Here is a 12044-nt window from a genome sequence, read left to right as displayed (position 1 = left end):
GCTTGGCTTGATTTTCATCCGGGCCCACTTGATGTTATCCTGCAGTTTTGCAAGTAGCCGCCTGGTGCATGCTGCAGTGGTGGTCAGTGTAGTCATGTCATCCATGTATGCTCGGATAGGTGGGAGACGGAGCCCTTCCTTAGTTCTCTCACCGCCGACCACCCATCTCGATGCCCTGATGATGACTTCCATGGCCATAGTGAAGGCCATAGGTGAAATTGTACAGCCTGCCATTATTCCCACTTCCAAGCGCTGCCATGTTGTTGTGAAGTCAGGTGTTGTGAAACACAATTGCAGGTCTTGGAAATAGGCCTTTACCAGTGTAGTGATGGGTTCTGGTACGCGGAAAAAGTTGAAGGATTCCCAGAGGAGTTTATGGGGAACTGAGCCAAAGGCATTGGCCAGGTCGAGTAAGATGACATAGAGGTCTCTCTTGTCTTTCTTAGCTATTTGGTTCTGGTGCCAAATCATACTAGTATGTTCCAGGCAACCAGAGAAACCAGGAATGCCTGCTTTCTGTACAGATGTATCAAAGTACTTGTTCCTTTCCAGGTAAGTGGACAGCCTCTGTGCTATTGTACTGAAAAAGATCTTCCCTTCGACATTGAGAAGGGAGATTGGTCGGAATTGACTGATGTCTGTCGCATCCTTCTCTTTCAGGATTAGCACACCACCAGCCCTTCGCCATGCCTTTGCTATTATTTACTTCTGCCACACTATCCTCATGAGCCTCCAAAGAAAGCGTAGAACATCCGGGGCGTTCTTGTAGAGCTTATATGGTACTCCATTAGGCCCAGGAGCCGAGGCCGCTCTTGCTCGTCGGACAACGTTCTCTACTTCCTTCCATTTTGGAGGGTCAGTGTCCAGATTGAATTCTGGTGGTTGAATAGGTGGGATGTCATGTGGGATGATTATCTGCTCATGCCTTTTCGTGTCCTGGTGGACCTTTTCCAGATGTTCTTCCAGTTCTGGCTTTGGAGTTTTTAGGATTCCGCACTTTTCCTTTGCGAAGAGGTCTTTGACAAACTTAAAGTTTTTTTTATAGAACCGTGTTCTTGAGTGTTCCTTCTTCCTACGAAGTTTCCTTAAGTTTTCCGCTCTTCGCAAGGTTGCCAGCCGACATTTGATGTCTGCTTGGAGTAGCATGAGACCTTCTCTCTCTGCATCAGAGGCCTTCTTCCACTGCTTTCTTCCACTTCTCTCTCTGACAAGTATCTCGATCTCTTGCTGCCTCCTAGATTTGGCATGCGCGGGTGGTGTCTTGCCACTTCTCCTTTCGTTTACTCCAAAGCGCTCTTCTCCGTAGTGGTAGATAATGTCTCCCATCCTTTCAAGCTTTTTCTCTGCTGTTCCTACCTGTTGTTCCAAGATTTTTGTCAGGTCGTTGTTGATTGTTTCCCACTCTCTCTTTTCAACAGCTTTGGGCCACTTCACACTCGGTCTGTGCCCTTTGACCTTTTCCTCTTTTAGAGGTCTCTGTGGTTGGGTGAGTTCATCCACCGGCATTTCTGTGCTTGTGTTATCCTCCTCCGTTACAGGGGTGCTGATGCTCTGCGAACTTTGGTTAGCGTCCCGTCGCTGTGCTTCATTCGACTGATTTGACTGGCTGCTTCGTAAGAATTACTGGTCAATGCCTGCTCTACCAAGCACCTTTTCCTCCCTTGATGGATCCTTAACCCCCTTGCCGATGTTACTCTCTCCCAACCACAGCTGCACACCTGAAGTGTGTGTCCTGCTGCTGTTATGGTTGTCTCATGTGCTGTGTTCCTACTCGTAGTCGTTTCCATTCCTGGGTCCGTAGCCGTGTGATCAGTCGTTGTGTAGATGTGTGAAAAAAAAGAATGTATCCATTTTGAATTCACACCAAAATGTGGAACAAGTCAAGGGATATGAATACTTTCTGAAGGCACTGTAGATCTACGTTGTTTTCTCTGTGTTAGGTCTGTGACGATGCTCACAGTTATGAGACTGTATTTGCAAATAGTCTTTAGGAGTATGGTCATACATTTCCTGAACTTGTATTGTGTTTGTCTACAGTTCTCGAGTGGTGAAGATAGGCCTATTCCATTTTTATCAAATCGTTGGATTTACGATGTCGAAAAGAGATGTTTTGGAACATAAGCGTATCAATCACAACAATAACAAAGAGATAGTGAGGTATAGAAGTATAGGAGGACGAGAGAATGTAACAGTTAAACTCACTGGCATGCTGACAAGATTGGAGGCAGCAGCTCCCGTGCCAACACTAGCATGCTAACAGATGGATAAGGAGACATAATACGCCATCCCCTCTCTTTCTTTCTCTATTCCCGTCTCTTTTTCGCTCTCTCTTTCTCGTCCCCTCTCGCTCTTTCGCTCTTCCCCTCTCTCTCCTTGTTTACCTCTGTCTTTTTCCCCCTTTCTCCCGCCCTTTCTTTCACATACTCCTCTGCATCTCTCCCTCTCTCTTAATGAAGTTAGCTCCTTCACACCCTGTCCAGTCTCATCTGCAGAAAGGTTGAGCAGCTCCTGAGGGTGATGATTAGGATGGGGGGAGGACAGTGAGACAGAGAGAGAGGCACAGCTGTGATCAGTCAGTCAGATTACACTGTGCGTCTAAAGACTGAAGCTGCACGTCACTATATAACACTGTAACTCCCACAGACAGCCAGTGGACATAGAGAACACTGAGAGGCTGCCTGTCTGCCACTGGGTTGAAGAGAGCATATGGATTCCTAGAAGGAGAGAGGCAGGGTAAATGGAATGGTGGGAGTAGGAATGTCCATCTTCAATCGCTAAATAGGTTAGCTATATGAATGAAAAATAAATGTGGTTCCTAGGAAGATTTTCACTTGGCATTTGTGCTGTGTGAGTCCCAGCTCACCACTTTTTCATCTCTTCCCGTCTGTATTTAATAACTGTGGTAAAGCTCTGGTGTGTGTGAATCATACTCAAGGGTGCTACTATCAAATACAGTACCTACATGACAAATGGACAATAGATGCCTACACAGCGCTAGTACAGACCAGTCGTTCTTGTTTTAAACAGCAAATCGATTGAAGTCAACACTCCCATATTCTGCCGTTGTCTCAACATTGACTGCCTGGTCAGTGGAAATTAGATTATATCCAGCCTATTAATCAAATCTAAAGAATAAAGAACGATACACTGAAAGTATTGTTACTGTAATGGGCTGGTAAATGAAACTCACTGTGCTCTGTCAATTTCCAGTTTCTATCTCTCTCTCTCTTCCTTGCTTTCTTTCTCCCCTCCTCCTCTCGCTCTATTGTTCCCTCATCTGTTCGCTCTTTTTTTTCCTCCCCCTTCTGTCAGGGCTGCTGGAGGAAGATCATGGTGGACGATGCGTTGCCGTTTGATGAGGACAACAACCTGCTGCTTCCTGCCACCACCAACCAATCAGAGCTGTGGCCCATGCTGCTGGCCAAGGCCATCATTAAACTGGCCAACACAGAGTAAGTTCGACCATAGTTAAATCCAACTGAAACCTCAAAACCACCCTAAAGAGGGGACACAAACCAACAATCAACTTCAATACTGGGGGGGGCACAAACCAATGACTGTATGTATGAATTGACAAAGCCATCGATCATGTGACACCACCCATATGAAAAAATAATATAGTATACTCTGGTATAAATACTATAGTATTCACTTGTGTTTTTGCGGACTTTACTGTTGTATTGACTGTAGTGTTTTTGCGTACCAAAGTCTGCAGAAACACTACAGTGAATACTGTAGCATTTACTTTAGTAAACTGTAGAATATTGTAGTATTTACAGTTAAAGTTGCGCTATGCAGAAATGGCTCCGCCATTTCAGTTTATGTGATAAGATAGTATAGTGTAGAGAATCATTGTACCATCTAAACCGCTGTGAAATAGATTTTCCATTACCAAAAATATTGTTTCAGAGGTTTGAAGCTGGTGTAAAAGACACAAAAACAAAACTTAAGAATGGGAAGCATATAAATAGTGGACATAGAAAAGATCTACTGCTTCTTAGACTTGCTTTCAAGTATAACGATATATCTATACTTCTATGTGAATTTGATTGGGTCTCACAAAAAGTCACATATTGCCACTAGCTATACTGTAGTAAAACAAACTGTAGTATATATTATTGTAACTAATGTCGTGTTTTTGCAGATTGTAGTATTTACTGTAGTGTTTTTGTGCAGTATTTACTGTAGTGTTTTTTCAGATATTTCAGATATTTCTGATATCAGTGTAGTATTTACTATAGTGTATTTATTGTATTATCTTTGACAAAGAAGTAGAAGCTTTCTTCTTGTGGAAACCACCTACTGGAGAAATGGGCAAATGAAATACTGTTCTATTTACCATAGTTAAAAAAGTGTTCTTTTTTTGCAGAAATTATTGTAGTGTTTACTACAGTGTTTTTTCGTGGATTATACTGCAGTATTAGTATTCTACAGTATACTACAAAATGTTATACTAAGTACTTCACGTGATCGAAGGATACTACATAGTGTAGTATAGTGTTCTACATTATACTACAGTTTACTACAGCATTCTATAGTAAACTGTAGTATTTCTTTCATTCCTATGTGAAGACTCAATACCGCATTGAAGTCAAATAAAGTCGATTAAGACGGCGTCTCATGGAGACATAACATGCGCAGTTTGAGCTACTCCAGGAAGTGACGTTGCAGGCTCTATGTTGCCCTCGCTCATTGAGTAACTCAAGTTGAAGGCCAAACTGGGTACTGCAGGCTGCCATCAGCAACTAAATTATCCTTAACTTCTTCTGTGCAATTTTTAATTTTTTAATAAATCAGTTCAAGGACATACATCTGGTGTATTAGAAGCAATTATTGGCACCATGATTGTCCCCCCCCAAAAAACATGTACACAAAGATTGACCACAAAGATTACAATTTTTCCATTTACTATAGTAGTGGATCCTTTTATCTTTAAACAATGCCTGCAGTACCAAAGTCGGCATTGAACTTCCGTAGCTTCAATGAGAGGTGGTAGCCGTTCTCCCCTGGCACACACCCTATTATCAGTCCATAGTACTACCACGGTGCTTAGAAAGCACAACTCGCATTCATTTTTAGTATTTATTTTTTTTGTTTTGATTATTGGATAGGACAGAAGTAGAGCGGGAAGATAGAGGAGAGTGTGCTGAAATTCCAGTAGGCCGGAATCGAACCCATGCTGCAGCGGTATATTATGTGCACCCAGTCTTTCCCCGACAGTACATTCATTTAGCAGCGGTGCCCTGCTGCTGCTAAATCGTTGCAGACAAAATAATCATAATAAATAAAATTTGTATTATTTGTATTTATTTATTTATATATTTATGCGATAGTGCGAGACTTTGGCAATTAAGCACTTTTTCTAGTTACAGAGTCAAATGAACTCATGGATACCATTTTTATGTCTCTGTGTGCAGTTTAAAGAAAGTTTCTAACTAGCGTTGGCGCAATTACTGACTAGCATTAGCGCAATTAAACCCTTTTTCTACTTACACAGAGTCAAATTAACTAATTTATATAATTTTATCTAGCATTAGCACAATGATTAAAGGTCTACACATTCCCATCGACTTCCAGTCATTGTGCTAACGCTAGTTAGCAGTGTCTCACAAAACTACCTTCAACTTCCTTCAAACTGCACGCAGAGACATAAATAATGGTACCCATTAGTTAATCTGACTGGGTAAGTAGAAAAATGGCTTAATTGCCAAAATCTTGCACTAAACCATTTAAGATCAGTGACAAGTTTTAACGTATAGTACCAGTGAAAAGTGTGGACACACCTACTCATTCAAGGGTTTTTCTTTATTTTGACTATTTTCTACATTGTAGAATAATAGTGAATACATCAAAACTATGAAATAACACATGGAATCATGTAAACTCAGCAAAAAAGAAACGTCCTCTCACTGTCAACTGTGTTTACTTTCAGCAAACTTAACGTGTAAATATTTGTATGAACATAACAAGATTCAACAACTGAGACATAAAGTTCCACAGACATGTGACTAACAGAACTAGAATAATGTGTCCCTGAACAAAGCAAAAGTATCTGGTGTGGCCACCAGCTGCATTAAATGCTGCAGTGCATCTCTTCCTCATGGACTGCCCCAGATTTGACAGTTCTTGCTGTGAGATGTTACCCCACTCTTCCACCAAGGCACCTGCAAGTTCCTGGACATTTCTGGTGGAAATGGCCCAAGCCCTCACCCTCCGATCCAACAGGTCCCAGACGTGCTCAATGGGATTGAGATCCGGGCTCTTCACTGGCCATGGCAGAACACTGACATTCCTGTCTTGCAGGAAATCACGCACAGAACGAGCAGTATGGCTGGTGGCATTGTCATGCTGGAGGGTCATGTCAGGATGAGCCTGCAGGAAGGGTACCTTATGAGGGAGGAGGATGTCTTCCCTGTAACGCACAGCGTTGAGATTGCCTGCAATGACAACAAGATCAGTCCGATGATGCTGTGACACACCGCCCCAGACCATGATGGACCCTCCACCTCCAAGTCCATATTATGGCAAGAACAGCTTAAATAAGCAAAGAGAAACGACAGTGCATCATTACTTTAAGACATGAAGGTCAGTCAATGCGTAACATTTCAAGAAGTTTGAAAGTTTCTTCAAGTGCAGTCGAATAAACCATCAAGCGCTATGATGAAACTGGCTCTCATGAGGACCGCCACAGGAAAGGAAGAGCCAAAGTTCCTCTGCCGCAGAGGATACGTTCATTAGAGTTACCAGCCTCAGAAATTTCAGCCCAAATAAATGCTTCACAGAGTTCAAGTAACAGACACGTCTCTACATCAACTGTTCAGAGGAGACTGCGTGAATCAGGCCTTCATGGTCGAATTGCTGCAAAGAAACCACTACTAAAGGACAACAATAATAAGAAGAGACTTGCTTGGGCAAAGAAACACGAGCAATAGACATTAGACCAGTGTAAATCTGTCCTTTGGTCTGATGAGTCCAACTGCCTATTCTTTTTGAGATGCGGGGTAGGTGAACGGATGATCTCCGCATGTGTGCTTCCCACCGTGAAGCTTTGAGGAGAAGGTGTGATGGTGTTAGGGTGCTTTACATTCCTCATGAAGCTGATTGAGAGAATGCCAAGATTGTGCAACGCTGTCATCAAGGCAGAGGGTGGCCATTTTTAAAGAATCTCAAATATAAAATATATTTTGATTTGTTTAACACTTTGGTTACTACATGATACCATATGTGTGTGTTATTTCATAGTTTTGATGTCTTCACTATTATTATACATAATAAAAATAAATAAAAACCCTTGAATGAGTAGGTGTGTTCAAACTTTTGACTGGTACTGTTTATTTGTAGAAAAACAGAATGAGCAGTGGCGGAAAATGAGAGCCACGAACGCACAACCAACACTTGTTCCTCATCTCCCTACAAGGCAGGTGGTCTGATCTGTTGCAGTATTTTTCCGATGGTGTCAACATAATTACATTTTCATGCATTTAGGAGTAGATTGTCCTATTAAAAAGTCACCAAAAGTGACCTTCATACAGTCGTTCTACCAACAAAATATTACCTTTGCCGCCGATTCTGATAAAAATGCTTGGGGAAACACTGGCACCAGAGGAGGTTGCCTAGACCGCTAGATCACCTTAGGCCATTCATTTCAGTCCCAGTATACCTCCCCATATGTTTACACAGGACTTTATTACTGTACATGATGGGGAAGGGAAGGTAAGTAAACCAAGCACTACAGCAGCACACACACACACACACACTGCTGGGCTATTTTGTTGGCATTGTAGAAACAGACACAGTGGGTCAATTCCCCGGTCTGTCACTCTACAATTTTGTGGCTTGTGCGTGTATGTAATTGTAGGATTTACTGTATGTTGTGGTTTTATGGTTGTCAAAGGTTGGGACATAAATGTTTCATCTCATCCAGGAAATCTGGTTTCTCTCTGCTTGTGAATCTTTTATAACTCCCAGTGAAAGTTCAAAGGAGATAAAGCTCTGAAAAAACTTTGACCATGTGTCTGTCGTAAAGAAGTAGTCTAAATCTTGAATCTTCCGTATCCATTTTTGTTGGTGTGCTTTTTATAGAAATCACAGTGGAGCACAGTATGGAGCTCAGTCACAATTGTAGGATGGTTTGTAGTTTTTCAGTGTTAGATATTGAGTAAGGCCATACAGTAAACATTGATCAACTTTCAATTTGCGATTCATTACTGTCTACTGAACAGGTTGGGCACAGTGTCCCATGAGGTGCAATTAGACACACAAACATCTGTTTCAGTTCCAAAAAAATACCAGGACACCTGTACACCCACACACACACCCCGACAGACACACACACACACACACACACACACACACACACACACACACACACACACACACACACACACACACACACACACACACACACACACACACACACACCATATAATGGAGTTTCCAGGGTTTCTCTGAAATCAACTTCTGTGTTTGCGTATTTCATAAACAATCAAGAATGAAATGACTTTTCCTCTGTAAGCCTGAGAAGCTACTGTCTGTCTCTGACTATCCCATCCAATTGCTGCTAGGTCAAATCTCCCTGCTGTGATACTGTGAATATCTGTGTGTGTGTTAGCCAGAACTATAGTTGTCAATTTAGCTGTGGTTTCCTAATGTGTGTTTTTGTACATTGTGGTGTAATGTGTGTGTGTACAGTATATGTGTGTTTGTGTTGCAGTGTGGTGTCAGGACAGAGGAAGGAGCTGGGAGAGTTCACTGTCATCCAAGCTCTGACCGGATGGATCCCTGAACTCATCCCTCTACAGTAGGGTCATCATCCACTTATCTCTTCTCATCTATTCTTCCTGTTCTCTTTCTGTTCATTGAAGTAGGGTTCTCCTCGTCTTGTAGCTTCAGTTTTTCACATCCACACTTTATTAGACCATTGTTTTATACAATAGAATATTCTCTGTTGATGTTGTTAAAAAACCAAGCAGTCCATTTGGACCTATAAGGCCTGGTGCCTGCAGCCTAAAGTGCATGCAGTGAGGGACTGCAGTGCAGGGGCTTGCCTCCTCTTGATTAAACTGTGTACGGGGAAGCAGGAGGGTGTTGTTCTCTCCACCTCAGCAGGTTAGCTGTTGTTAGTGGACCCCCTGGGAAACCTATCAGCCAACACAGTCAGGGTGCTGAGGCACATACAGACACCCACCAGGCTAGTGTTAGTGTGACTGTTCTACAGGGGTCGATGGGCTGTGGGAGGTCCCATTGTAATTTTCTCCATATTAAACCTGGGTGGGGGTGGGAACACACACACACACACACACACACACACACACACACACACACACACACACACACACACACACACACACACACACACACACACACACACACACACACACACCCCCACCAGTGGAGGCCGGTGCCATTTAAGATTAAGGAGGAAACATTTTGTTTTTTCTATTACAGCATATTGGATGACTGTCATTCATATTCAATTCCGCCAGCTCAATGTAACATCGATAGGTTTAGGCTACTACATGATGCTCAAATTTTCCCTATACCCATAATGAGGTTGTTACAACCTAGCCTACAAATTAACGTTTATAATGTAGGTGCACAGGTCAAGAGACAAATTGGAGTAATCAAGGTGACAGACTGCGACACATTCAATACCGCCTTGCACACTCTTGCCTGCATCTAGCTGATCTCGGGTGTAGTCATTAGTCCAAACAGTTCCAAAACGTTGTGTTTTGCAACTTTAACGAGTTTCTCTTGGACAAATTCAGGTAGGTCCATCCCTATTTCATTCCGTTTTCTTCAGTTTAAAAAAAGTTCTGCAACAGAATCGGCGGAATGAATACACCCCTGATCACCTGCACACACAGTTCACTTACATAGCAGCCATGTACAGAATCATCACTTTGCTCGTTGTATAATTCCATTTTGCATCCAAGCGCTCTCCTCTCTCCTTTTTCCTTCGCTTGTGGACTTCAGTACACAACACAACAGCTGTCTGTGACCAGGTTTAAAAACCTCTCCAAGCTAAAGCTAAATACAATTAACACATTTTTGTCACCATATTAGCTAACGTGTTAGTAAACCCACAATCCAATCCATGTGTACAATCACGCATTATAGTGTACAGTCGTGGCCAAAAGTTTTGAGAATGACACAAGTATTACTTTTCACAAAGTCTGCTGCCTCAGTTTGTATGATGGCAATTTGCATATACTCCAGAATGTCATGAAAAGTGATCAGATGAATTGCAATTAATTGCAAAGTCCCTCTTTGCCATGCAAATGAACTGTATCCCAAAAAAACATTTCCACTGCATTTCAGCCCTGCCACAAAATGACCAGCTGACATCATGTCAGTTATTCTCTCGTTAACACAGGTGTGAGTGTTGACGAGGACAAGGCTGGAGATCACTCTGTCATGCTAATTGAGTTCGAATAACAGACTGGAAGCTTGAAAAAGGAGGGTGGTGCTTGGAATCATTGTTCTTCCTCTGTCAGCCATGGTTACCTGGATGGAAACACGTGCCGTCATCATTGCTTTGCACAAAAAGGGCTTCACAGGCAAGGATATTGCTGCCAGTAATATTTCACCTAAATCAACCATTTGTCGGATGATCAAGAATTTCAAGAAGAGCGGTTCAATTGTTGTGAAGAAGGTTTTCAGGGCGCCCAAGAAAGTCCAGCAAGCGCCAGGACCGTCTCCTAAAGTTGATTCAGATGCGAAATCGGGGCACCACCAGTACAGAGCTTGCTCAGGAATGGCAGCAGGCAGGTGTGAGTGCATCTGCACGCACAGTGAGGCGAAGACTTTTGGAAGATGGCCTGGTGTCAAGAAGGGCAGCAAAGAAGCCACTTCTCTCCAGGAAAAACATCAGGGACAGACTGATATTCTGCAAAAGGTACAGGGATTGGACTGCTGAGTACTGAGGTAAAGTCATTTTCTCTGATGAATCCCCTTTCCGATTGTTTGGGGCATCCGGAAAAAAGCTTGTCCGTAGAAGACAAGGTGAGCGCTACCATCAGTCCTGTGTCATGCCGACAGTAAAGCATCCTGAGACCATTCATGTGTGGGGTTGCTTTTCAGCCAAGGGAGTGGGCTCACTCACAATTTTGCCTAAGAACACAGCCATGAATAAAGAATGGTACCAACACATCCTCCGAGAGCAACTTGTCCCAACCATCCAGGAACAGTTTGGTGATGAACAATGCCTTTTCCAGCATGATGGAGCACCTTGCCATAAGGCAAAAGTGATAACTAAGTGGCTCGGGGAACAAAACATTGATATTTTGGGTCCATGGCCAGGAAACTCCCCAGACCGTAATCCCATTGAGAACTTGTGGTCAATCCTCAAGAGGCAGGTGGACAAACAAAAACCCACAAATTCTGACAAACTCTAAGCATTGATTATGCAAGAATGGGCTGCCATCAATCAGGATGTGGCCCAGAAGTTAATTGACAGCATGCCAGGGTGGATTACAGAGGTCTTGAAAAAGAAGGGTCAACACTGCAAATATTGACTCATTGCATCAACTTCATGTAATTGTCAATAAAAGCCTATTGCCTAAAGCCTATTGCTCGCCTGAGGTAGAGTACCTTATGATAAGCTGTAGACCACACTATCTACAAAGAGAGTTCTCATTTGTATTATTCGTAGCCGTCTATTTACCACCACAAAGCGAAGCTGGCACTAAGCAAAGAAGAAAATGCTCACCCAGAAGCGATGCTCCTGGTACCCGGGGACTTTTACGCAGGCAAACTTGAATACATTTTACCATATTTTTACCAGCATGTCACATGTGCAACCAGGGAGAAAAAAAAATCCTACACCACCTTTAATCCACACAGAGATGCATACAAAGCTCTCCCCCGCCCTCCATTTGTCAAATCTGACTATAGTTCTGTCCTCCTGTTTCCTGCTTACAAGCAAAAACTAAAGCAGGAAGTACCAGTGACTCGCTCAATACGGAAGTGGTCAGATGACGCGGATGCGACACTACAGGACTGTTTTGCTAGCACAGACTGGAATATGTTCTGGGATTCATCCA

General features: G+C 42.9%; 1 protein-coding gene across 1 annotated transcript in view; it reads left to right on the top strand.

Annotated features, from left to right (window-relative positions):
* Positions 1-12044, top strand: part of adgb (androglobin) — a 94659-nt gene that overhangs the window by 17251 nt on the left and 65364 nt on the right. Inside the window, exons 6-7 of the mRNA XM_038968025.1 lie at positions 3313-3452; positions 8714-8800. Coding sequence (XP_038823953.1) covers positions 3313-3452; positions 8714-8800 — 227 coding nt within the window. The remainder of the gene's footprint in view (positions 1-3312; positions 3453-8713; positions 8801-12044) is intronic.

This window comes from Salvelinus namaycush, chromosome 29, assembly GCF_016432855.1.
Source record: "Salvelinus namaycush isolate Seneca chromosome 29, SaNama_1.0, whole genome shotgun sequence".
NCBI classification, from domain to species: domain Eukaryota; kingdom Metazoa; phylum Chordata; class Actinopteri; order Salmoniformes; family Salmonidae; genus Salvelinus; species Salvelinus namaycush.
This window is presented reverse-complemented; position numbering and strand designations above follow the sequence as displayed.